Source organism: Pituophis catenifer, unplaced genomic scaffold, assembly GCF_029215685.1.
Source record: "Pituophis catenifer annectens isolate HBS135680 unplaced genomic scaffold, rPitCat1.0.hap2 SCAF_2, whole genome shotgun sequence".
Classification (NCBI taxonomy): domain Eukaryota; kingdom Metazoa; phylum Chordata; class Lepidosauria; order Squamata; family Colubridae; genus Pituophis; species Pituophis catenifer.
Window position 1 is genome coordinate 43,601,785 of NW_027256882.1, and position 26,077 is coordinate 43,627,861.

The 26,077-nt window shown below is 44.4% G+C and overlaps 2 protein-coding genes across 6 annotated transcripts in view; both read left to right on the top strand.

Moving 5' to 3' along the window:
- BRPF1 (bromodomain and PHD finger containing 1) overlaps nt 1-4,068 on the top strand; it is a 30,546-nt gene extending 26,478 nt beyond the window's left edge. For all 5 annotated transcript variants that reach the window (XM_070936761.1, XM_070936763.1, XM_070936764.1 and 2 more), the window contains 4 exons: nt 155-291; nt 392-510; nt 2,882-3,036; nt 3,219-4,068. In XM_070936761.1, coding sequence (XP_070792862.1) covers nt 155-291; nt 392-510; nt 2,882-3,036; nt 3,219-3,402 — 595 coding nt within the window. In that variant the 3' untranslated portion in view covers nt 3,403-4,068. The remainder of the gene's footprint in view (nt 1-154; nt 292-391; nt 511-2,881; nt 3,037-3,218) is intronic.
- A 2,962-nt stretch (nt 4,069-7,030) lies between these two features.
- On the top strand, nt 7,031-24,110 carry OGG1 (8-oxoguanine DNA glycosylase). The gene is made up of 7 exons (XM_070933509.1): nt 7,031-7,251; nt 12,121-12,494; nt 14,006-14,185; nt 17,537-17,718; nt 19,756-19,903; nt 22,278-22,327; nt 24,006-24,110. Exons 1-7 carry the CDS (start codon nt 7,031-7,033, stop codon nt 24,108-24,110), a joined length of 1,260 nt encoding a protein of 419 aa, XP_070789610.1.
- The last annotated feature ends 1,967 nt before the right edge of the window (nt 24,111-26,077 follow it).

The window sequence follows — 26,077 nt, forward strand, 5'->3', positions numbered from 1 at the left end:
CTTGTTGTTCCTGTGCCAAGTTCGCGGAGGGCTTTCTGGGCTCCCTTATCCTCAGCTTTCACTCCTCCTAGAGCCGTTCTTCCTTTCAGCCCCTTTGATGTGATTTAACGCTTCTCTGGGCCCCAACTCTGAGACAATTATTCCTCCCTTGTAGCACTACTCCTTCCAAGCAAGGTAGAGGGAAGCCTTCTTTCTCCCGGGTAAACTTCCCAGAGGACAGCAGTGAAGACACGTCAGGGACAGAAAACGAGTCCTATTCGGTGGGGACCGGCCGAGGTGTGGGCCATGGCAGTAAGTACAGGATAACCAATTTCTTCTGATTCCCCCATCAGGGCTGGGTTGGCAAAAGGATGACACTGACCCCTTCCTTTTTTCCTTCCTCTTTGTGCAGTGGTCCGAAAGAGTATCAGCCGATCAGTTGGCTGGCTCTCTGAAGATGAAGATTCTCCTTTGGATGCCTTGGACTTAGTGTGGGCCAAATGCCGGGGTTATCCATCTTATCCAGCTTTGGTAGGTTATAATAAGTACCCGATGTATACATTTGTATGTATCTGTGTGTGAGAGAGAAAGAGAGTGGGAATTACCGGAATAATAACAGAATTGGAAGGGACCTTGGAGGTCTTCTAGTCCTACCCCCTGTTCAAGTAGGAGACCCTATTTCAGACAAATGGCTGTCCAATCTCTTCTTGAAAACCTCCAGTGATGGAGCACCCATCACTGAGTGTTCATTTGACTAGAAAGTAGAAATAAATACATTACATATATTGATGCATAGATCCAAAGAGCAAACTTGTTTGGTTGTGAAAAGCCAGCTGGTATTCACAATCCTGCAGCCTTCCTGCCGTTCTAAGTGCTAGTCAGCATCTGGGTTTGAATATAAACTTCTGCTAGGCATGAGTACCATCGAAGGATACCCTCCCTTCTAGATGGAGAAAAAGAGATGTTTTGTTGAAATTCAGAGGCAGAACCGTGGGGAAATGGGGAGCGGAATTGCTGCGCCTGAACTGGGGTGTCCCATCTCCTGAAAAGCTCTAATAATTGTTTCCAAAAGAAGCACTTTTGCCTTGAGAAACCGGTTATCTTTAAGAAGTAGATAAATATTTTAGGCAGAATCTGCATTAAAGTTTAATTTGTTTTGACTGTGTTTGCTTAAATCCAGTAGTCTTTTTATTTTTGCACATACTCGGTGATTGTGCATCTTTCAAACGTGTTGAGACCATGAGGGTTTTTCTTTGAGCTCAGTAAAACTCAGGGCCTTGTGGAATTACATCAGATCATTATCATTTTTGGGGAGGGGGGTGTCAGTTTAATATATTTTTCTGCTGCTGTTTTATATTGTAAATTGTCTGTCCCTGTAGGTTGGATCCTGAATCACTGCATTTTTATAATGTTAAAAGTAGAAAAATGATTTCTGTATTTTTCTTTCTAAGATTTGGTTCTTCTTTATCCCTTCTGAAATTGATCTATCTCCTTAGGTGGGTGGTAGAGCAAGGCCGATTCTTCTAAATTATATGGCACCTTATGGCCAGGAGAAGATCTATCTATATGGTTGCTAGGAGTCAAAAATTACTTGATGGCAAATGATGATATGGCCAGGAGATGGCATTACAGCAGTTGTGTCGCTTTGACCTTTCACCAGAAAATTAGTAGGCTATGAGAACTCAGGTGACAGAGGTTTAGAGAGAAAGACACCAGGTGAACTGCCTCCTTAGAAGATAGGCAGAAGCAATGGAAAGTACCTCACCACTATCTCAAAGGAGCAGGTTAGGGCTAGACTGTAAAGACTAGAACGTTTGAGACCTCAAATGTACCATTTATGGCAGGTCCCAAAGGTGCTTTTTCAGGAGGCAACTGGATTTTCTTGTTTTTTTTCTTTTGAAGACCTTTCGCTTCTCATCTTTTGAAGACGTTTCGCTTTTCAAAAGAAAAAACAAGAAAGTCCAGTCGCTTCCTGAAAAAGCACCTTTGGGACAACCATGACCTGGATGACTGAGAATCTCTACAGACATTTATGGCAGGGTTTACTCAAACGTGGCAACTGGCTGGGGAATTCGGGGAGTTGGAAGTCCACACATCTTCAAGTTGCCGAGGTTGAGAAACATTATTCTACTGATTTGGCCCTGCTGATATCATTCCATATACCATACTTATTGAACTGTGTATTTGCAATGTTATAAACGATATAAACTTGCATAGTCAGTACCTCCTAGCTCAAGGACAATCTTAATAGAAACAGTAGGGTGGCAATTATTTTTTCCTACGCACAAAAGCTGAGGTTTGTCATTGCAGTGTTGCAGAATTCTTGGCACGTTTCCACACACAGCAGAGTCTAAAGATTTGATTTTTTTTTTCTTCTACAATTACAATTCCCATCTTTACTGACTTGACGGTTGGATATGTCAGCTGGAGATGATGAGAACTAGTGTACCTGAAGAGATTAGATTGGGGAAAGGTGATAAGAAATGAAAAACTTGTTTGTGTGGAAGAAGAAATCTCTGAAAGTTAAAGCTTTTAGCAGAACGTTTTCTATAACTAACAGCAAAAGACTACTTGGTGAACTCTGGTCAAATTGGAGTTTATAGCTCTGTGTTTCCATGATGACTTTGTATCTACAATGCCACATTCATTCTCAATCCTTTGCTGCTGGTACATATAACCTGCATCTGTTTCCTTTTTATCTGCTTTTCTGGAAACTTCTCCTTACCACACATCGTGTAGATCAGGGGTCTTCAACCTTGGCAACTTTAAGACTTGCGGACTTCAACTTCCAGAGTTCCCTCTGGGAGTTGAAGTCCGCAAGTCTTAAAGTTGCCAAGGTTGAAGACCCCTGGTATAGATGGCTCCCCCCAATGCCTGATCGTTTCCCTCCTGCTCTTGGCAGATCATTGATCCGAAGATGCCCCGGGAAGGGATGTTCCACCATGGTGTCCCCATTCCTGTGCCTCCCTTGGAGGTATTGAAGCTGGGAGAGCAAATGACTCAGGAAGCACGGGAGCATCTCTACCTGGTTCTCTTCTTTGACAACAAGCGCACTTGGTAAGGGCTGAAGCTCACCCTTTCCCGGGTACCAAAAGCTACAAGGAAGGAAGGGAAGGAGCTCAATCGAGGCTGGGGGAGAATTAATTGAGAGGAAGAGTGGGAACAGGGGGACGGACTAGCCCTCTTGTTTTGGGAGTGAACCGAGCTCTAATGACTTCTCACACGTTCCATCCCTGCAGGCAATGGCTGCCCCGCACCAAACTCGTGCCCCTTGGCGTAAACCAGGACCTGGATAAGGAGAAGATGCTGGAAGGCCGCAAGTCCAACATCCGCAAGTCTGTCCAGATTGCCTATCACCGAGCCATGCAGCACCGGAACAAGGTGCAAGGAGAACAGACCAGCGACTCCAGCGAGAGTGACTGACCCTCCGAGGGGCTCCCGCCCTGGGTGCTCACTCAGTGCAGCTGGACTGTACGGGAGAAGGGAGCAGAGAGCTCCAGCCTTGGGAAGCCTGGCTGCTGCAGGAACACGCACAGAGCACCCAACAGCTCCTCCAGTGTGCTGGGCACACCCACAGAGCACTGTGCCCTTCACGTGGGCAAAGCCTACCTCTTCTGCCAGCCTGCCCTTCCTTGTTCCATGCCTGGAATTGCCCTGACCAGCTGCACGAGCAATACCCAGCTGCCTGCATAGCTCCTATGGGCAGTACCCTAACTCTCTAGGTCTTAAGGCTCTAGATTTTTGTAAGATACTGTATAATAGTGGGAGAATGTAAATTATTTGGGCTGCTCCGTACACCTACCCCTCCCAACATACAGAGTCTGGCCCCGTTTCCCTGCATCATAGCACCTGTCCAGTTCCATCAGCCTTTCCTCGGCCCAGCCCTACCGACACTCTGCAGAGCAGGGCCGCCGTCTTCTCACTTGCACATTTTGATACTATAGCTTTTTGGAATCTGCCTGACCCCCTTCCTCTTCCCTCCCCCCCCCCCCCACCTTGTAGAAACCCGGCTCTTTCTGCTGCAGCCGGGTGGGCATTTGTACTTGTATTTATTTTGGAGAAAGAAGACCTCTATTGATTCTTAGAAAATAAAATGGCTCTTTTGGAACCAAGTGGGCTCATTGCCTTTTTAAAATTCTGTTTGCGGAAAGGATAAGGGAATCTCTGGTCTTGTTCTGGTCTCATGAGAAGATGGGCTGACTCTTGGCTTCAATTAATCATCAAGCTAGCTTTACTATCCCATTATCAGGATTAGCATCACCCACCACCATTGTTTATTTAGCATTAGCAGTATACCATAAGATTTCGTATCTAGAAATGATAACAATTGACTTTGTTGAAAAAATGGCTTAAGGAATTGTTTTCATCATTCCTTGTATTTTAGTTTACTGCACTGAAGCTTCAAAGGGTTCAGAGCATCAACAAATTATTCTCAAAGCTTTTCCCATCCAGACAGATGACAAAGTTAGACCTTGCAAATTTTAGCAGCAGAACTTGTTTTCAGGTTATTCATAAAGGCATATTTTAGACCAATAGTGCTAAATATGTATATGGTATTTTTCTAAAAAAAAGCTTCTAATTAATTATTTTGGAGAGATTGTTGTCAAATCTATTCATTTTATCCAATATTTAGATATTGCACCTACCCTTTCTTCTACTGCAGTCACTTCATTTGTTGTATTTCAGAAGAAAGCTTTAATTTCCATTTTTTTTCTAAAGAGTCCTTTTAGAAGATGATCTAAACTGGGTGACAATCATTTTATCTAGTTATAAATATGTCCTAATGTTGTGTGAGAATGAAGCTGGGATTGTTGCCTGCATTTGAAAAAAGCAACAGCAGCAAAAAAACACTTCCCACCCACCCCCATCCCCAATTCACCAGGGCTAAATTCATGCTTTTTCTCCCAAAGGCAGTAAAAGTTTACAGCCCCAGGAAAACTTCAGAGGGAATTAGCTTATTAATTTCCCTACGCAGTTTACTCACAAGCATACACACTGATATTTCAGGTGTCTAGCTAACTGAACCATGTCCTGGCATTTTTAGCACCCTGCCAACAACATCCATAGGCAGCTTCACCCCACTCAGGCTCTTAGCCTACAAAAGAGTGTGTGTGTGTGTGTGTGTAGAAATGGTGGAGGATAAGAAGTCAACAAGCAGGCAAGGAAGCAGGAAGTGATGTTCGGAAATGTACAATTGCTACAGGAGGTAAGGAAAAGGGCAATCAATCAACTGCCAGGATTACAAGTGTTTGTAAGCAACCCACTGTGGTCCAGTTGTCTTTTGAAAAGCCCCTTTGGGATAACCATGATCTTGATGATTGAGAATCTCCAGACATTTAACCCATTGTGGAGTGATTCCTGCTTGGCACTTGGCTTAGATTTTGGGCTGGAGTTTGATAGCAGCCAGAAAAGGACAAACCATATTGAGGCAGCACCTAATCCCAAGACACAAGAACTTTTGGAGCAAGGCAAAAGTTGTATAGTTGTATGCTACTATACAAATTTTAAGACTTACTTGCTATAAGGAATAACTATCATTATTTACATGACTACCCTGTTTCCCCCAAAATAAGACATCCCCTCATAATAAGCCCAATCGGGCTTTTGAGCGCATGGCAATACGGCCAAATGCTTATTTCAGGGTTCAAAAAAATATAAGACGGTCTTATTTTCGGGGAAACACGTTACATCAATTTACAAAATCTAGGAGGATGGAGTTAACCCAGGGCAAGTAGTATTAGGAAAAGCACGTACCACAATAAAGATCAAATGAATATCTTATTTAAATTATAGTATTTTTTAATGAAATATTTGGATGTTTGATAATGAAAATGATTTAAAATTAAATGTGCATTATATTCCCACTAATTTTATCAATTTGGGCACTTTAAAGAAAATGCATTACTTAGAAGAATCTAGAATTCAACTGTTATATACCATGGAATGAATTCCAGCTTCTGCTTCAATGCCCAGCAAATATTTATTTGATGTGACCCTATTATTCTTAATGTGAATTTTAACAGCTAACCAGCTAAAAGAAGTGGAAATCTAGCTTTTTTTGTTGTTTGTTAAGATCAAACACTCTATGATCAAGTGTTTAAGTGTCTTCCAGCACTTTTTACAGGAGGGATTAAGGGCCAATCACCTTGAAATGGCAGCAGTAATGTGTTTTTTCAATAGCTTAAATATCACTGCATGTTAATGTATATGGCTTGTCAAGGTGAATCTGGGTGGGGAAGAGAATTTAAAACAATGTAAATAACTATAAAATAAACAACAAAAAAGACTGCCAAGAATAACAACAATGCCAGTAATCCGGGCCTGACTAATTTTCTAACCCCCATGCCTGACAAGAAAAGAAAGGATAATTGAAAGGATGCTTGCATTATACCATTTTTTAAAAATAATAAGTTTTCTGCCTGGAACTCTTGCTAGATGCCACAAAGAGGAGGGAGTCAAGCTATTCTCCAAAGCACCTGAGGGCAGGACACGAAGCAATGGGTGGAAACTAATCAAGGAGAGAAGCAATTTATAAACTAAGGAGAAATTTCCTGACAGTGAGAACAATTAAACAGTGGAACAACTTGCCTCCAGAAGTTGTGAATGCTCCAACACTGTAAGTTTTTAAGATGTTGGATAACCAATTGTCTGAAGTGGTGTAGGGTTTCCTGCCTGGGCAGGGGGTTGGACTAGAAGACCTCCAAGGTCCCTTCCAACTCTGTTATTCTATTATTCTATTATATAGATATTTAAACTACGATTATAGCAAAGAGCATCCAGTTCAAGGAACATTGTGCTACCATCTACTGATTATTCTGATTTCGGCAGCCCAGGTAATGGCAGCTCCATTTCCGTTCTCCCCTTTCCCATCCGCCTTGCAATGTACAAGAGACCCTTTTCAGCCTTAACAGGAAGAATTCGCCCTGTGCCCAAAGACCCGGGCTTCCGCCCAAACAGACCACAAAGACCATTTCTCGCAGCCTAGAGCGGAAAGCGGTTGCCCCGCTCTACCCCTGCGCGGCCCCTCCTCTCCATCCAGGGGCCGTACTCTATGGTGATTTTACGGACTCGGAGGTACGGGTTTTGCGCCAAACTGGTGCAGGCGAGAGCTGCGGCCGGAGCGCGCTCATCCCCAAGGACGGCGGACAGCAGAAGGTCCAACATGAACCCCCGGCCGACCCAGCTGCCTCGAGCGACTCCCTGGCGCTCCCTGCCTTGCCCGCGCACCGAACTCCGCCTCGACCTGGTACTCTGTGGCGGGCAGACCTTCCGGTTAGTGCGCCCCCTGGCGGCTCCCAGCCAGGAATTGCAACCTTTTTTTCCCAAAAGCATCTCCCTTGAATTTGCCCCTTGGCCCTTTTCTTTCTTTCTTTCTTTTTTTATTTGCATAGCCGTCGCCCTTGGGCGGCTTCTCCTCAGCAGTCATTTTTTTTAACTTGCCCCTTTCTGGGTTTGCTGCCTTTGCTTTCCCCTTGGCTACGCCCCAGGGTTGTGCAGCTTTGGGGTGCATGGAGGCCCGGTGATGAAGGAAGCCAAGCGCTTGGAATGCAGGCATAAAAGCCCCGGCGCGCTCGCGCACGAAAGAGAATAGACCGAGGGGAGGGGGAGGGGGGGAAGAGGGAGAGAGATGTTGGCCAGGCTTCTCTTCGTAATGATGCATATATTCTGCTTGTGCAAGCAATGCTCCTGCGAGCTTTTTTTCCCCATCATCCGCAACCAACAATCCTTTTTACCATGATGATGATGATGATGATTTTGGTTCATCCCCCATTTGTAAGAGAAAGGATGATGAGCACCGCCCCCTATAAGTAGTTGATAAGGGCTAGCGAAGTAAAATCCGCAGGGATTCCTTTAGCTTTTACCACTTTGTAAGAAGGATGGGGGGGGGGGAAAAACAAACCCCATCTTTCTTTTTGCAAAGAGGGGAGGGCACTCCTTTTGGGGTTTTTTTGGGGAAGCGGCTACCACTTGCATTTTGCTAATGGTGATGCTGCCCCTTTTCTCCCTCCCCCTCCACAAGCCACAATATCATTAAATATAAAAGCCCTTCTAATTCTTCGAAGCATCAGTAGAATCTACCCAGTCCTCCTCAGCTCTTTTGTTTTCTGCATATAATCTCCTTGGCTTCATGGAGCTGAAGCCTTGAGCTACAAATCCTTCCCCCTGGGCACAGCCAATTGGCTCCCTGAATTCTCCCGTGCTGCTATTGAATTGAAAGAGAACCTGAGAGATCACTGCAATACAGGAGAATATATGTAGCTCAGGGTTGAACTGGGGAATCCTTGTTATCTCTCTGAGCTTGGTTGTTTGCTTGCAGATGCTTCATTGTCTGACTAGCACCAAGGACTTCATAGAATAGATCACTTACAGATCTATGAAAAATCTCCTGGGTCAGGTGAAATCTGCAACCAAACGGGACAGGTACAGACTTCAATAGATAGTTAGGACTACAGAAAAAAAAAACAATTGTAACCAGTCTGCCTTCCATTGAGGACCTGTAGTAGGGCTATATTCTGGCATGAGCCAGAAAGAGGGCTGTGACAATATCTACAGACCAGGGGTGAAATGCTCCCGGTTCGGACCGGATCGCCTGATCCAGTAGCGATGGTGGCTGGTGGTTCGGAGAACTGGTAGCAAAAATCCCTCCGCCCCCCCCCCCCACTACCACCATGCCCAGCTGAGCCGCACGATCATCAGAGGCTTTTTTTTTTTTACTTTTAAAACCATTTTTTCTACAACCTCTTCCGACGAAAAAATGCTTTTAAAAGTAAAAAAAAAAGCCTCTGATGATCGCGCGGCTCAGCTGGGATCATCAGAGGCTTTTCAAAGCAATTTTTTCTGCAACCTCTTGGCCGAAGAGGTGGTAAAAAAAGTGCTTTGAAAAGTCTCTGACGATCCCAGCTGAGTTGCCTGATCGGCAGAGAGGCTTTTCAAAGCATTAGAAAAAATGCTTTGAAAAATTTAAAAAAAAAAAAGTTGGCCACGCCCACCCAGTCACATTACCCCCTCCCCCCACCAAGCCACGCCCACAGAACCGGTAGTAACAAATTTTACATTTCACCCCTGCTACAGACCTCTTACATACTGGACATAAACTGTTTCAACTTCTTCCCTCAGGACACCGCTATAGGGCATTGCATGCCAAAACAATTAGGCACTAAGATAGTTTTTCTCCCATGCCATCACTCTGCTAAACACCTACCGGTATCTCCCACAGCACTGTCTTATGCCTAAAGGTATTTATCCATGTAGTAGGGCTATATTACTATTATCCTCCTCATCTTCTCAAAAGGCAACTAGACTTTGTTTTTCCTTGAAGATGTTTCACTTCTCATCCAAGAAGCTTCTTCAGTTCTGACTGAACGGTTTAAATCCTTCCATCCTCCACCATTCAGTCAGAATCGAAGAAGCTTCTTAAGATGAGAAGCAAAACGTCTTCAAGAAAAAACAAAGTCCAGTTGCCTTTTGAAAAAAAAACACCTTTGAGACTGTTTCTCTAAAGTGACAAATTGCATTACACTGAATTTAATCCACAATCTGAAACTCTTTAGAGACCGTAACAAAATTTAGTCTGAACATCAGTTTTATTTTATTTGTATATTTTGAGGCTAAAATTAGAATAGAGCTGGAAGGGAGGGACTTTGGAGGTCTACTAGTCCAGGGGTCACCAACCTTTTGGACCTCAGGGATCACCAAATTCATAATTTTAAATCCCGTAGACCAGTAATATGAATTTTTTAAAAAGAGAAATAGTTTTTAGTGCAATATAAAAAAATGCAAATAATTTTTCTGTGGACCACCAAAATTTTCTTGCGGACCACCAGTGGTCCATGGACCACCAGTTGGTGACCACTATTCTAGTCCAACACCATACTCAAAAGCAGGAGACCCTATACCATTTCAGATAGATGGCTGTCCAGTCTCTTTTTAAAAACCTCCAGTGATGAAGCACCCACAACTTCTAAAGTTCTAAAGTGCTTCTAAAGTGCTCTCAAAACTTTTTTATTTCAGCAGGCTGGCCTGGCCTAACTCTCCTCTTTTAAATTTTTAATTTGTTTGATCTTATAAATGTGGTGTTGATCTTATAAATGTGTATAAAGGGTGTTTTAATCTGTGTTTCGGCCAAAATATTTAATAATTTTAAGGGACTTTTAATATTTGTATTATCTGTATTTTATCTTGGCTGTTCACCGCCCTGAGTCCTTCGGGAGTAGGGCGGTATAGAAATTTGATTAATAAATAATAAATAAATAAATAAATAAATAAATAATGGCAAGCTGTTCCACTGGTTAATTGTCCTCACTGTTAGGAAGTTTCTCCTTAATTCCAGTTGCTTCTCTCCTTGATTAGTTTCTATTGTTTCATGCCTTGCCTTCTAGTGCTTTGGAAAATAAATTGACCTCCACTTCTTTGTAGCAGCCCCTCAAATACTAGAATACTGCTATCATGTCACTCCCTAGTCCTTCTTTTCTCTGGACTGACCATACCCAAATCCTGCAACTGTTCTTCATATGTTTTTGTCTCCAGGCCTTTAATCATCTTAGTTGCTTTTCTTTGCACTTTTTCCAAAGTCTCAACATCTTTTTTGTAATGTGGTGACCAAACCTAGATGCAGTATTCCAGGTGTGGTCTTACTAAGGCTTTAAAATAATAAATACCATTAAAGTTGCCTGTAGCCTCGGAGGCCCAATTGTGAGATATATGAGAAAGGAACTTCTCCTTGGGTCAGTTGCAAAATTTATTTCTTCCAGAAATAAATTTATTTCTCCTTCCATTTTCAATAAAGGAATTAATCCTGCACCACTAATAAAGGTAATTGCATGTTAGCCGGTAACAATTTAGCTTGTTTACCTTTGAGCACTCTATAGATAAAGGCAGGAAATAATAAGAACTTTTATAACTTTAGAAGTAATGTTTGGAGAAGGAGTAGCTTAACTGTAGAACATAGACCCGGCTTCTATCACTGGTTATTTGCTCAAACAATTCAGATAAGTTGATCAGAGTTGATTGGAGAGCAGCTGTCAGAGACGCTATCAAGTTAGTTGAAAAACAGGCTCACTACTGTAGCTATAAGAAGCTGAACTGTTTTTTCTTTTCCCGTTTTGCATGCTTAGAAGTTACTAGGCATACTATTCTTTTCATTAGCTTGGCTCCTAAGATCAATTAGCAGTACCATCGTGCAATCTTAATATAATTATTAATCCTTAAAGTGAAGATGCTTTCCAAAAACTGGACATACCATCCATAGCAAATCTGTACATAGTGTTTTAGCATATCCCGTCTTCATGGACACCAACTAGCAGTCAGAAGGCATGATGAAAACTCCTGACTCTCACAACACATGGACAGATTCGATCATAGTTTCAACTGGGAAACTCTGACCATCCTAGAACAAGCCACGTCCAAGAATACTAGAGAATATCTGGAGGCCTGGCACCCTGACAAATCAAGTCATCAATAGACATAAACAATATCTACATACAGGTAGTCCTTGACTTACAAACACAATTGAGTTCAACATTTCTGTCGCTAACTGAGACAGTTGTTAAGTGAATTTTGCCTCATTTTACAACCTTTCTTGCCACAGTTGTTAAGTGAATCTCTCTAATTGTTCAGTTAGTCACATGGTTGTTAAGTGAATCTGGCTTCCCCGTTGATTTTGCTTGTCAGAAGATGGCAAAAGGTGGCTCATATGATGCTGGGACATGGCAACTGTCATAAATATGAGTCAGTTGCCAAGCATCCGAAGTTTGATTACGTGATCACGGGGGTCATAAGCAGGGATGGGTTCTACTTACCTTTACTACTGGTTTGCAACGGGATCGCGCCTGGGCGTTTGGTTCGCTCACGTGCGCGCCAAGCTGCGCATGCGCAGAAGTTTCTGCACATGTGCAGATCGCCTATGATGACATCTGGGGCAGTGGGCGGAGCCTCCCGCCGGTTTTACTACCGGTTCTTGCGAACCGGTCCGAATCGGGGGCAACCCACCACTGGTCATAAGTGTGAAAATGGCCATAATTCACTTTTTCATGCTGTTGTACGTCGAGGATTACGGTACTGGTATTGACTGAAGGATCTGCGTAGTCTTTTTAGGTGAGACTTGGCTGTTTCTGCTGCTAACCAAGCTTGTGATTTTCTCAGGTGGTCTGAAACCAGCCCTGGCTACTGGACCGGCGTGCTGGCCGGACGAGTCTGGACTCTCACTCAGTCTGAGGAACATCTGTGGTACACCTTGCATGAAGAGGAAAAGGAAGACGGTGGCAGAGAGGAAGAAGGCCTGTCCGAACCTCCCCTGAAGAAGAGCAGGAAGCAAACACAGCCGGAACCGAATCGTCCTGGGACAAGCGAGCGTTCAGGCAGCCATTTGCCTGGAGAGCTGGCCCGGGGAACCGATGGGTTGACTCCTTCTCAGATCCTCCAGGACTATTTCCAGCTACATGTAAATGTATCTGCGTTATACCAGGGTTGGTCTTACGTTGACTCGCATTTCCGGGAAGTAGGTGTTAAATTCCCAGGTAGGCAAACTAGCACTGGAGAACGATGTAGTGCTACAATTAAAAATATATGGATTTTTTTTTTTTTTACATGATGAAGAGATAGTACAATATCCTAATTTGCGTGTGAGCACTTGTTTTCAGGAATTAGAACTAAGTGACGCTTTATTTAGTTGAGAGTAACTGACCAGCGTCAAAGCTATATCAAGAGCACAGAATTTGAATTCTTAAATGTCTTTATGCATTTTAGGGAACAAACATCGTCCTTGTCTGGCAGAGGGAGATTTGAAAACGGACAGACCCCAAAGTGAGGCTTTCTTGAGGGATCCTTGGTGCTCTCTGAACTTGGTTGTTTTCTCACAGACATTTTATTACCTGCACTGCAGATAATAAAATGCTGTCCTGATGATGTTACCTAGTTGGGTAATGTTGTGGCCTGCCGGCAGCCAGCAGAGCTAGCAACAGAGTCAGAAAATGAGGAGGTTGGGAAGGAACATGGGGCAGTTCTGGGGGCTGGGGAAAGCTCAGACGAGGGAGATAGACAGCAATGAGGCAAAAGAACAGCTGGAGCCCGATCCCAGTATGCGCATGAGCAGAGCTGCCAGAAGACAAGAATAACTCAGAAAGCAGGGTCAATTTGGGAGTAAAGCCACACCTTGGAGATGTTGGCCCCTCCCATAGGAAACAAAAGAGGAGCGAACAGGAAGGAGGCTTTTGCAGGAAACAATTTGGTTGTTCATTCGTTTGTTTCAAGAGTGGAAAGTTGTGTTCGTGACTGTAAGAGACTGCCAAGTTTAGCCTTACTTTGCATTTGGAAACAAGTTACGTGGCAGCTTGCCAAGTGAGATAAGGTATGTTGATAAATATTCCTTTGAAAAACTGTTTGGACAAGCCTTGCTGACTGTGAATGGAAGTAATTCACAGTCGTGTAAATAAAAGAGGTTTTGTCAGGACTAAAACTCTTCTTCCTGCTTTTCAAAGGAGCCTAGGTCAGAACAGGCAATGAAAAATTCTGCAAGAAAACAACCAAGCTCAGAGAGCACCAAGGACGCCTCATTTTTTTTTTAATTTGATTTATATGCCGCCCTTCTCCGGAGACTCAGGGCGGCTTACAATGCGTTAAGCAATAGCCTTCATACTTTTGTATATTTTTACAAAGTCAGCTTATTGCCCTCACAAACTGGGTCCTCATTTTACCTACCTTAGAAAGGATGGAAGGCTGAGTCAACCTTGAGCCTGGCAAGATTCGAACTAACTAATTGCAGACAGCTGGAGTTAAATTACAATGCATTAGTCTGCTGAGCTATCCAGGCTCCTTTTAACCCTGAGTTACAAATATTCTCCTTTATTAGTGAGGCTTTCTTGCCCAGGGATCTCTCTCTGCTTACTTACTAGTATCATGAAATAATTCAGCACCAAGGAAAAGCTAAATCCCTAAGCTTAAACATAAAGTACGTGACTAGTGATAGGAAACCTAGAAACACAGAAAACGGATGGCAGGAAAAGACCTAGTGACTCTTTCTTTCCCCCAGGTGTCCGGGTGCTGCGGCAGGACCCAGTGGAGTGCCTCTTCTCTTTTATCTGCACCTCCAACAACCACTTGTCCCGCATCACCAACATGATTCAACACCTGTGCCAGGCCTTTGGGCGCCGCCTCTGCCAGCTGGATACCAAGACCTACCATGCCTTCCCCTCACTGCAAGCAATGGCAGGTAAAACCTTAGGCCTCAAAGTTGCTTTGCGGCCTTCCTCTCCGCAAACCATCCCTGCTACATCTCTGATTCCTTCTCCGTTTACTGTTCTGTCCCCAAAAGGACACATCAGTGACAGTAACAGTGTTGGAAAGGATCTTGGAGGCCATCTAGTCCAGGGGTCTCCAACCTTGGCAACTTTAAGAGTTGTGGACTTCAACTCCCAGAGTTCCTCAGCCAGCAAAGCTTTCTGGGAGTTGAAGTCCACAACTCTTAAAGTCGCCAAGGTTGGAGACCCCTGATCTAGTCCAACCCCCTACTCTCGCAGGAGAGCTATACAATATTTGATAAATGTCTATCAGTTCTCTTCTTAAAAGCCTCCAGACTACATCCAAAAGAAGTGCTATTCTGCCCCCATAGCAAAAGACAGTTGCACTACATTCACATTCCTGCTTTAGGGAAAGCTGCCTTTTATCCAACTATTCCCCTGGTTGTGTGTCCCCCTCATCCATCCACTCCGATCTTCAAAGATCATTCCCACATACCATTATAGGTGCTGTCTTCCATGTAGCAGCCCAGGCAATGAGTTGAGTCTCAACCAGGTAGCACAGAAAGATGGAGGAGTTTACTGAGACAGGCCTGATCAGGTAATCTAGTAGACCAGGGGTGTCCAACCTTGGCAACTTTAAGGCTTGTGGACTTCAACTCCCAGAATTCCTCATGCTGGCTGGGGAATTCTGGGAGTTGAAGTCCACAAGTCTTAAAGTTGCCAAGGTTGGACACTCCAGCAGCAGACACTTTATCTGAAGCATCTGCCATCTCCCTCATCGTTCTCCTCCAACCCTCCCACTGTTTCTTTCTTCCAAGCAATCTTTATGCTTAACAAGCACTGGGCCTGCAAGAACTGGCACTTTCTCACACAGAGACTGATCCTTTCTCTTCACCACACATAAGGAAGTTCTTAGTTGATGTCAAACCAGTGGTGGGTTCCTCCCAGTTCGGTCCGGTTCGGCCGAGCTGGTAGCGGTGACGATATGATGTCACCGAACCGGTTTTCCCCCCCTGCCCTCCCACCCCCCCCACGTTATTCTTACCTTTTATTTGGTCCCACCCCCAATCTATTGCTGCCTCCTGAGTCCCAGCTGATGACTAGAGGGAAAAAAACTGTTTAAACTCTTGCCGCGGGGCTTCAAAGGGCCGTCCTACAGCTGATCAGTGTTAAAAGCAAACAAATGAGTCGGGTCATAAATGCGAGGACTGGTCGTAAGTGTGAGGACCTTCCAGAAATGACTCTGACCAGCTAGCCACACCCACCTAGTCACATGACCTCCAAGCCACACCCACAAAATAAGCCACGCCCGCAGAACCGGTAGTAAAAAAATTTAGAACCCACCCCTGTGTCAAACATCTTTTGGAGTGTTTGTAGAATGCCAGAGGGGAGAGTGTGGGAACACCCCTTTTAACCTTCCTGTTTCAGGTGGCCCTGGTTGTGATTTCCTCTTTTCCCACTATCTGTTTAGCACTAAGGAAGGACCATTGGTCTGGTTTCTGATATCTATCTCCACTTTAGAGTCACAGTGCTGGCTGATTCAGTGTGCAGCTTTCCTACAGTTCTGCTTTAAATCACAAAGGAGCTCTTTCTGAAATAATAAAGAGATAAGTACCGTATTTTTCAGAGTATAAGACGCACCTTTCCCCCCCCCCAAATTGGGTGAAAATTTAGGTGCATCTTATAGACCGAATATGGGCATTTTTGGCCTCCCGAACGCTCTGTGTATTGCGTTTTCGCCCTCCCTGGCTCCCAGAAGCACTGCAGTGCTCCGCATGGCCTGTTTTCGCCAAAAACACCCCTGTTTTTGGCCTGCAGAGTGCTTCTGGGGGCCAGGGAGAGTGAAAACATGACACGCGGAGGCCAAAAACTATTTTTTTCTTGGTTTCCTCCTGTAAATTTAGGTGCGTTTTATAATCCTGTGCGTTTTATAGTCCGAAAAATACGGTAAATAAATTAAACCTCCACATTGACTAGTTGTAATCATAATTCCTACCACAACATGACTTTTCACTTATTATCCTTTGTATACCACCAGTACCAAAATCTCTCAGCAATCTGCAGCTAGGAAAACTCTTGAGAGCCATGTATTTTGTACGCGCTCTCAGTATGACTCTCTGAAGACCAATTCAGCAGTTATTTAAGATCTCTTAATTTATTGTAGGTCATATAGCTGAAGAAATGTTTTTAAGTGCTTGGGAACACGACTCAGCAAGGATAAGGGATCCATTGGCAATTCAGGCTTGTAAAAGATGAATACACCCACGTGGACAATGATCTGAAGGAAAAGTCAACGTAAGATTGCACATGGAAGTGCTGGAAGTTTAATTTTAAAAAGGAATTGACAATTGTCGGGAATGTAGATATCCACTGTTAGTTTCGAGCCTCTCTAGTCTTCTCACCATCAGTCAATAGTACAGAAAGAATGAATGGAACTGGGAGAAGATACTCAGTCTCATAAACTAAACTTTGCTAAATCTTCCTTGAAAGATCCTTTGAATCTTTGCTTGGTCAAAGATTTGTTAGATGTATAAAGAAGTGCCAATGACGAGTGACTTGATGCACTCCCCATTTGCACCTTTGTTTAATAGTTATTGCTCATTGCTAGAATTGAACCAGGTAGCTGGTAGCTTAGGTACCGTATTTTTCGGAGTATAAGATGCAGTGGAGTATAAGACGCACCAAGATTTCAAAGAGGTAAACAAGAAAAAAAGTTTTTGCCCTCCCCAGACCCCAGGAGCACTCTGCAGGCCTCCCAAACCCTCTGCAGGCCCTGTTTTGGTGAAAAATGGGCCTGTTTTTGGCAAAAATGGGACTCACGGGGCAGGGTTTCAGGAGGCCAAAAATGGCTGTATTCTGTTTATAAGACACACCAACATTTTCACCCTCTTTTAGAGGGGGACAAGGTGCGTCTTATACTCCGAAAAGTATGGTAACTGAAACAAGTTATAGGAAAATAAAATACATCCCAGAGATGAGCTACCAAGATCCATCCTGCAGCAGAAATTCTATTTGTTTGCCGAAGGGAAATTCTGATTTTTTTTTTCTACTTTAATGAAGAGCTGGTTAACAGATCCTTGAAAGATTTGGCGAAAACAGTAGCAGTAAAATGATGGTGTCACTCTATTATTGTTCCTTCAGTAGTTGGCTGCAAGCTGTTGGTTTCTCATTGTTAGGCAGCTGATTGATGTTGCACTGCCTGTTTGTTTATTACGTTTACCTGCCGCCCATCCCTCCATGATGCAGCTCTGTTTCTTCTTGAAAATAGAATTATTTCTGGATTTGGTTTCCTGTCTCCACTTCTTGGGGTAAACTTCTTGCAGGAGCAGATACAGAGGCTCGGCTGAGGGACCTGGGATTCGGTTATCGGGCACGGTTTATTAGCGAGAGCGCCCGGGCTGTCCTCAAGACTCTTGGTGGGGCCGCTGGCCTTCAGCAGTTGCGCACTGTCCCTTATGAGCAGGCTCGGCATGCCTTGTGCACCCTTCCAGGAGTGGGAGTGAAGGTGAGCATGGACCTGACACCCCTCCCTCCCTGTCTTGCTGTTTAGCCAAAAAGCCTGTGGGTTCGGTTGTGCCTACTTGCGGCTTGCAAAAAAAGTTTTTTTTTTTAATTTCTTTTTTTTTTATTTCGAATTTATATACCGCACCTTCTCCCGAGGGACTCAGGGCGGTGTACAGCCAGATAAAAAACATACAATACAAACATTAAAAACAATTAAAAAGATATATATTAATTTGGCCCCAATTTAAAATAACAAACCAATTAAAAGTATTTTAAAAATATATTAAGCTTGAGGTAGCTTTGTTTATGCTCTGGGAGGTGATCAAGCCCACCCACTCCTTCCCCCAAGAGCCAGAAGCATCTAGGCCCGTGATGGTGAACCTATGGCACAGGTGGCACGTGGAGCCATATCTGTGGGCACGCGAGCATTCCCCTAGCTCAGCTCCAGCGCACATGAACGTTCCGGCCAGCTAATTTTCTGGCCTTCCGGGCCCACCGTTTCCAGCCTCTGGAGGGCCTCCAGGGGGTTGGGGAAGGCCGTTTTCGCCCTCCCCAGGCTCCAAGAAAGCCTCTGGAGCCTGGGGAGGGCAAAAAAACAGGCCTAATGGGCCCACCGTGCCATCGCGTGCCAAAAGCGGGGGGAGCGCAGGGGGTGGGGCGCATTGAATTATGGGTGTGGGCACGGGTGCGCAAGACCCCCCCCAACTCCCCCCGCTTTTGGCACACGATGGCAAAAAGGTTAGCCATCACTGATCTAGGCCAATTCCAACTTTTGAGGCCTCAGATATAACAGAAATGAAAAATGACCATTTATGCAACAAAACAGTGGATTCTAACTTAAATACTTTTTGAAGTAAAAACACAGCAAAGGCCTGAGTTTGAGGCCCCAACTAAACAATGGACTGTTATTTTGACTATGTTTTAAAATAAAAACCTAGCTGAGGCCCAGATTTGAGGCCCCAGTTGGCTTAAGGCAAAAGCCAAAAACACCTCTCTCCTTGGCCTACTTCCGATTATCTCTGATAGTCAAACAGTAGCTGGTATTTTCCAGGTAAAATAAACCTATTAGTTTGTTCATCCTGGGGAAAACTGTTGGTGGTTTCCCATTTCATGAGACCAGGGAAACTGAAGGACACCCTGCAATCATTATAATGACTCAGGCGTGAAATCCAGCAGGTCCTGACAGGTTCTGGAGAACCAGTAGCGGAAATTTTGAGTAGTTCGGAGAACCGGCAAATACTACCTCTGGCTGGCCCCAGAGTGGGATGGGAATGGACATTTTGCAATATCCTTCCCCCAGGAGTGGGGAGGGAATGGGGATTTTGCAGTATCCTTCCCCTGCCATGTCCGCCAAGCCACGCCCGCCAAGCCACACCACGCCCGCCAAGCCACGCCCACAGAACCGCTAGTAAAAAAAAATTGGGTTTCACCACTGTAATGACCCCTATTTTGTGGTTCAGCCTCCCACTAGAGCAGGGGTCTCCCAAACTTCGCAAAACATTAAGACTTATGGATTTCAACTTCCAGAATTCTGGGAGTTGAAGTCCACAAGTCTTAAAAGACCCCTGCTCTAGAAGCTAGATTGGCTTCCCCTTTGTAACATCTGAAGAGCATTTGGGGTTATGTTGGGACGTTGATGCTATCTGCGTTTATTTGTTATGTTTATTGTTCGTTGCTGTGGTTAGATGGACTTCAATTGCTTTAATATGCCATAGGGGATTGGAATTCTAATTTATTGTTCTTATTGGTGCATCAACAATATAGAGAAGAGTTCCCCAACCTTTCTAGCTTTGCAGCTTGGCCCGGAGGGGGAAAGGGGGGATGACTCCACACGAATGGTGGGTACACATGCCTGCTATTTGAGCCCACTGCTCGCACAAGTGGGGATGCACAAGCGCCCGTGTGTTTCACCAGCCACTTCTGCAGCCTGGTTCCAAAAGGCTCAAAGCCTGGGGGTTGGGGACCCTAGATATTATAGAGAATACGTTGTCACATAAATTTGATAAATGTTGCTATGCTGCAACTGTTTCCCTCACAGGTGGCTGACTGTGTGTGCCTAATGGCACTGGACAAGACTGAGGCTGTACCAGTGGACACCCACATATGGCAGGTTGCCAAACGTTACTATGGCCAAGAGTTGGGGATGGGGGCCCGCAGTGTGACGGAGCGTGTCCATCGAGAGATTGGTGAGGAAAAGGTCCTGCTGTTGTGACCCGTCAGTGGCCTGTGCAGATTGTAGCTGATTCCGACAACGAGGAGGCTGGTGTGGTGCTGCGCCAGCAGCCTGTGCAGCTGGCGCTCGAGTCGGACAGTGAGGAGGCTGGAGAAGATGTAGTGTCAGAGGCGGGGATTCAGCCAGGGCCTTCAGAACCTCCAGAAGCTCCTTTAAGTGAAGAGGACGAAGAGGAGGAGCCTCTTCTCAATGCACGGGCGCGCAGAGCTGCCAAAAGGCAGGAGTGGCTCCTCAGGAGGAGGTCTCCTCGACAGTAAGGCTTGGGGCTAATTGGCCACTCCCTTAGCCTATTTAAGGAGGAACGCCGCTTGCAGCAAGCTGTAGGGAACAACTTTAGTTCAATCTCCTTCGCGTCTGAATTCTCTGCAAAATTGTTTCTGAGCTTTCTGCCAACTCTAGTAAGACTGTGATTACCTTATCTTAGAATAAGATAAGGCTCTTAGAATCTGGTAGGCTGTTAAGACAGTTTTATTAACAGCCTTTGGTTGATAAAGACTAAGTTATTTGAGTAAAATAAGCTTTGTATAGAGTTTGTGTGGGCTGCGTTCTTCGGGGTCCGTAGCTGGGGCAGAACACCTGCTTGCTGGTGACCATCTTAAATAGCAACACCGAGCAACAGCAATAGCACTTATACTTATATGTCTGCCCCATAGTGCTTTACCGCACTTTCTAGGCAACTTACAATGTCAGCCCTCAACAATCTGGGTGCTTATTTTACCGACCTCGGAAGGATGGAAGGCTGAGTCAACCTTGAGCCTGTCAGGATTGAATTCCAGAGTGTGGGCAGAGTTTTCCTGCAATACTACATTCTGACCACTGTGCCACCAGGGGTCTTGAGGGAAGGGACAACCTGGAGCACACCCACCCTATCTAACCTAGTAGGAGCAGGAGATACGCTCAGGGAGAGGCGGTCCCACAAGTAACCTGTCCCTGTGTGATGTAGGGCTTTAAAGGTAATAACCAGCACCTTGAATTGCACCTGAAAAGCAACTGGAAGCTAGTGCAGCTCACACAGCAGTGGTTTTACTTGGGTGAACAATAGGACACCCAAAATTTTGTGTGTGCCACTGCATTCTGGACCAGTCCAGTTTCCAGATGACTTCAAGGACAACCCCATGTAGAGCATATGAAGTAGTCCAAACAAAAGATGGCTGAGGCATGAGTGACATTGAGCAAGACCTTCCAGTTCAGAAAACATATATAAAAATGTCAGAGCGGTTGTGAGGAATCAGACCTATTTCAGTCACATCTTATTTCCTGTAGTGGCCAATGATAAACTCTGATGAAACTGGAGGGCATTAGCCTTACAGGAAGCAGAGAGGAATTATAAATTCGTTGTTAGTTGCAAAGCCATGTCCAACCCATCACGACCCCATGGACAACTTTCCTCCAGGCCTTCCTGTCCTCTGCCATCCCCCGGAGACCATTTAAGCTCACGCCGACTGCTTCAGTGACTCCATCCAGCCACCTCGTTCTCTGCCATCCCCTTCTTCTTTTGCCCTCAATCGTTCAGTGATTTTATTACAAATAGCAGTTCCTTAAGCAAGTTTTATTTCCATGAAGTTTCCTATCCATCAGGTGGTGTTACAAAGGATAGTCTTGGTGGAAGGAAGGATAACTGGTCAGCAGCTAAGCTAGATATGTCAGCTTACCTGGCCTTCCACTGCATTGTCTCTAGTTGTAGTCCAGCATTGGGACCCTGGAAGACAGTTCCTAAAAGCATAGCCTGAATGAGTTTCAGAGGAGTAAAGTTAAATGAAGGGCCTAGTTGAGCTCCATAACAAAATGTACTTTCCAACAGATGAAGGGCTTCAAGTATGTAGTAGCCTCTTGGAGCATAAAATATTGTTGTACTTGGAATGTTGCCATCCTAAATTGTAATTAACATTGACAGAATGTTTATTTTTCTGTCTCTATTTTAAAGCATCTTAAATCATAGAACGATAATAATAAACCCTAATCATATTATACTGCAATGAAACAGAATGAGAGATTTATGGCAATACAATAAAATGTCAAAAAAAAAAAACATCTGTAAAAGCCTTTTTTAGTTTGGGAAGAAACCTTAAAATAGCAGTGATTGTTTTCTGGATATTCTGGGACCTCTGTTGGTTATCTAGATGCATGCAGAACCACCCATCGCTATTTAAAGCTTGATATAACTTCTGTTAAATTTTTAATTTCTCCTCCAGCAGACACCTAGAACTGAAATACAATAATATGGGAAGGGATGTGAACTAATTTGGGAAATCAACCCTTATTCCGCTGTTTGAGCTGTGTGGACTTGCTCTTTGCCACATTCTAATTTAAGTTTGTTTTGCCTCCAGGAAATTTCTTCCGCAGCCTTTGGGGACCATATTCTGGATGGGCACAAGCGGTAAGTATGAAACAGCATTCCCCTTCGCGCATTAAGGCTCAGTGCCATTGCCCACTGTTGCCAGAAGAGGTAAGATGCCAGACTAGGAGAAGCTTTCTCTATAAGCTGCATAAACTTTCTGTCTTCCTTATAATAGCAAACCGCAGGATCAATTTAGAAGACATTGCCAACTTCACAATAGCTCAACAATACTAGTAGAATCTGAATTTTCCTTTTTTTAAAAGCAAGTCTCTATTCCTCAAGGTAGAGATGGGACATCACAGTCCAGTGGTGGGACATATTCATGTTTAGGGAGTCCTTTGGGGGGCTGAATTAGTGGATAGTAGTTTGGTTCAATGGTTAAGACGTGGATTCTAGGCCTCCTATGGGCAAAGAAGCCAGCTGGGTGATTTAGCCTGTTCTCTGTGAACCCTAGAAAGAAGCCAATAACTAAGCTAAGTTGGGCTTAAGAAAGCAAAAACCCACAGTGGGCCAGAATAGATTCTTCTCCCACACACTCTTATACAGAGCTTCCCTTACCCTTACCCTTACCTTCTCTTCCCTTCCCTTTTTTCCTTTCTCCTTTCCGTCTCCTTCCCCCTTCCCTTTTCCTTCCCTTCCCTTCCTTCCCTTCCCTTCCTTTCCTTTCCTTTCCTTTCCTTTCCTTTCCTTTCCTTTCCTTTCCTTTCCTTTCCTTTCCTTTCCTTTCCTTTCCTTTCCTTTCCTTTCCTTTCCTTTCCTTTCCTTCCCTTCCCCTTTCCATCTTTCCCTTCTCTTCCCTTCTCTTCCCCTTTCCATCTCTTCTCTTCTCTTCCCTTCCCTTCCCTTTCCCTCTTTCCCTCTTTCCCTATCCATATTGACATGCCCCCTCACACAACCCACTTTGTTCCTCCAGTTCTATATACCAAAACAGAAGCAGTCATGATGAAGGTTCTTGGCTGAAGTTTTCTCCAGTGACCCACATTGATTGGTTGAATGCGTCCAGTTCCCACTAGTAATGCTGAAACAACTTTCTCTTTCTAGCTAGATGCAGTTCAGGTGGATGCTGGAAAAATATTTGAGAGGAACTTTCTATGGCTCTGCAGATCATGGTTTGATGACTTGACTCCCAAGGATCTAGTCAGGGATTAGAAATAGGAACTAGGAGAAGAGGGGATACAATGAGCCACCCTGAGTCTTCGGAGAGGGGCGGCATATAAATTTAATTAATTAAATTAAATTAAATTAATTAAATTTCTAGTAGATAAGTTGTTGTCCACCATGCCAGGCCCCTCTGTCCTCCACTGTCTCCTGGAGTTTGCCCAAATTTGTGTTCATTCCGTCAATAACACTATCTAATCATCCCATCCTCTGCTGTTACCTTCCCTTTTGCCTTCAGTCTTTTCCACATCAGGGTCTTTTCCGATGAATCTTCTCTTCTCATTTGGTGGCCAAAGTATTTCAGCTTCAGCTTCAGTACCTGTCCTTCTAGAGAACAGTCAGGTTTGATTTCCTTTGGGATTGACTGATTTGATTTCTATGTGAGTTCCAAAAATTTGAATAACCACTAGGTGGAAGCACTGAGACAGGAAAAAAAAAATCTTCTCCTGGATGCCATCTGCAAGGGATCTGGATGTTTGCAGCCATATCTGATATGTCCCATTTTTTTAAAATATCTTTTAACCCTTTGTGCCATCCAGATTTTTCCCTCTCTTGCCAGGTCCTGTTTTGTGCCGACCTAAGGAAGAACCAAGAGTCTGCAGATCCAAATGCCAAACACCGTTGCATCAAAGTGGCTCAGAGCAGCCACTCCACCTTGACATAGTAACTTCTCTTGCAGCTCCACCTTATTTATGGGACTGATACAGGCAAGGAAGAAGACCTTTCCTGTTAGTGACTGGAGCCAGAGAGAAATCACCCATGCTAAGAATAAGGGTTCTGTGGGCCGCTGAGGAAGACCGAGGCTGCTGTATGTTGCGGGGATCCTCAGTCAGTTGCTCCTACTTTTGTTTTTTAAATTTTATTGTCTTTTTTCCCACCAGAGGTTGCTTGTAGCCTAAGCATCTCATGGAGCTGCCATGTATTTTAAACAGTAGAACGTTTCCCGCTTTTTCCTTGTGACTTTTGTAATTGCAATAGGCTTGCTGGGCATTGGTACTGGGCATCAGGCAGTTTTTTCAAGCAGACCATGGGAAAGTCATTTTCTCTAACTTGGGGCCATCTGTTTAGAATGTCAAAAGCATCATTGTTTGGAAAGAGGTGACAAACATCAGCAATCTGGACTCCCATTAAATAGTGAGGTTGATAAGAGTTGCCTGAGGGTAGGCAGAAATTGAATGGGCTTTCCCCAAAGGAAGTTGAGCTATGGAGTCTGTTAAATATCACCAGTAACTTAACGGTGCCACATAAAATTAAGGTAAAGGTTTTCCCTGTCTAGTCGTAGGGGGCAGTTTTCATCTCAGTTTCTTAGCTGAGGAAACCAGCGTGATCTGAACTCGCTTCCACGGTCAGCACAATTGATACAACAAGGCGCACAGAATGCGGTTACCTTGTGGTAGCTATTTATCTATTTGCTTTCGAACTGCTAGGTTGGCAGGAGCTGGGGCAAGTAACAGGAGCTCACCCCCGTCTCGCACGGCACTCGGGTCTCGAACCCAGGCTGACAGCTTTCCAACTGGCAAGCTCGGCATCTTTAACTTGCTGAGCCATCCCGCCTCTCATAAAAATAAGACTAGTCCTTTTTTTTTTAAAGAAGGGAGCAAATTTTATGGCCAAGTTTGCATGCTCTCTCATTCATAAAACTGGGGTACATGCATTCTATAATGCTGAATCATTTCAGAGGCTGCTTGTGATAGGCTGACTTTTGGTGATGGATGACACCTCCATCTAGGAGAGAATAGGGGGGACATGATAGCAGTATTCCAGTATTTGAGAGGCTGCCCCAAAGAGGAGGGGGGTCAAATTATTTTCCAAAGCACCAGAGGGCAGGACAAGAAACAGTGGATGGAAACTAATCAAAGAGAGAAGCAACCTGGAACTTCCTAACGGTGAGAACAATTAACCAGTGGCGCAGCTTTGCCTTCTGTAGCTGTGGGTGCTTCATCGTTGGAGGTTTTTAAGAAGAGACGAGACAGTCACTTCTCTAAAATGGTATAGGGTCTCCTGCTTGAGCAAAGGGCTAGACTAGAAGACTTCCAAAATCTCTTCCAGCTCTATTCTGATTGATTGACCATTGGACTATTAGCTAAGAGAAGAGGGAAGGATCCCTACCAATAAACGTTGGCTGAGGGTGCTAGTGTTTTGGGCTTTTTTACAACATTGTCAAGTCTTTGGCATCAGTTGCCACACAGTTGGGTCCCATGCAGTACCTTAATTCTACCTAACTCTAACTCAGTTCCTTCACTCTTTTGCCCACTTACCTGGAGAAGAGCCCCCTTGAATTCAGAACAGGTTACACCTGAATAAATGAAGGGAGTTGCACTATAAGTGAAGACCATCTCCAGCTGATTTGTGTTTTGCTGATGATGATATTCTAAAGCAGGGATCTTCAACCTTGGCAACTTTAAGCCTGGGGGACTTAAAGCTGGCTGGGGAATTCTGGGAGTTGAAGTCCCCCAGGCTTAAAGTTGCCAAGGTTGGAGACCCCTGTTCTAAAACATGGCTGGCTGAGGAATTCTGGGAGTTGAAGTCCACAACTCTTGAACTCGCCAAGTTTGGAGACCCCTGTTCAATAAGCAGCACTGGTCATTGGACATAGGGCTGATTTCCAGGTGGTTTACTGAAATGGCAACA

Bases quoted from the DNA above. Each gene is read 5' to 3' on its own strand.
- OGG1 (XM_070933509.1), top strand. From the start codon at position 7,031: ATGGTGATTTTACGGACTCGGAGGTACGGGTTTTGCGCCAAACTGGTG. The intron at 7,252-12,120 runs GTTAGTGCGCCC...TGATTTTCTCAG, and splicing joins TGTGGCGGGCAGACCTTCCG to GTGGTCTGAAACCAGCCCTG. The intron at 19,904-22,277 runs GTGAGGAAAAGG...TTTTGCCTCCAG, and splicing joins GCGTGTCCATCGAGAGATTG to GAAATTTCTTCCGCAGCCTT.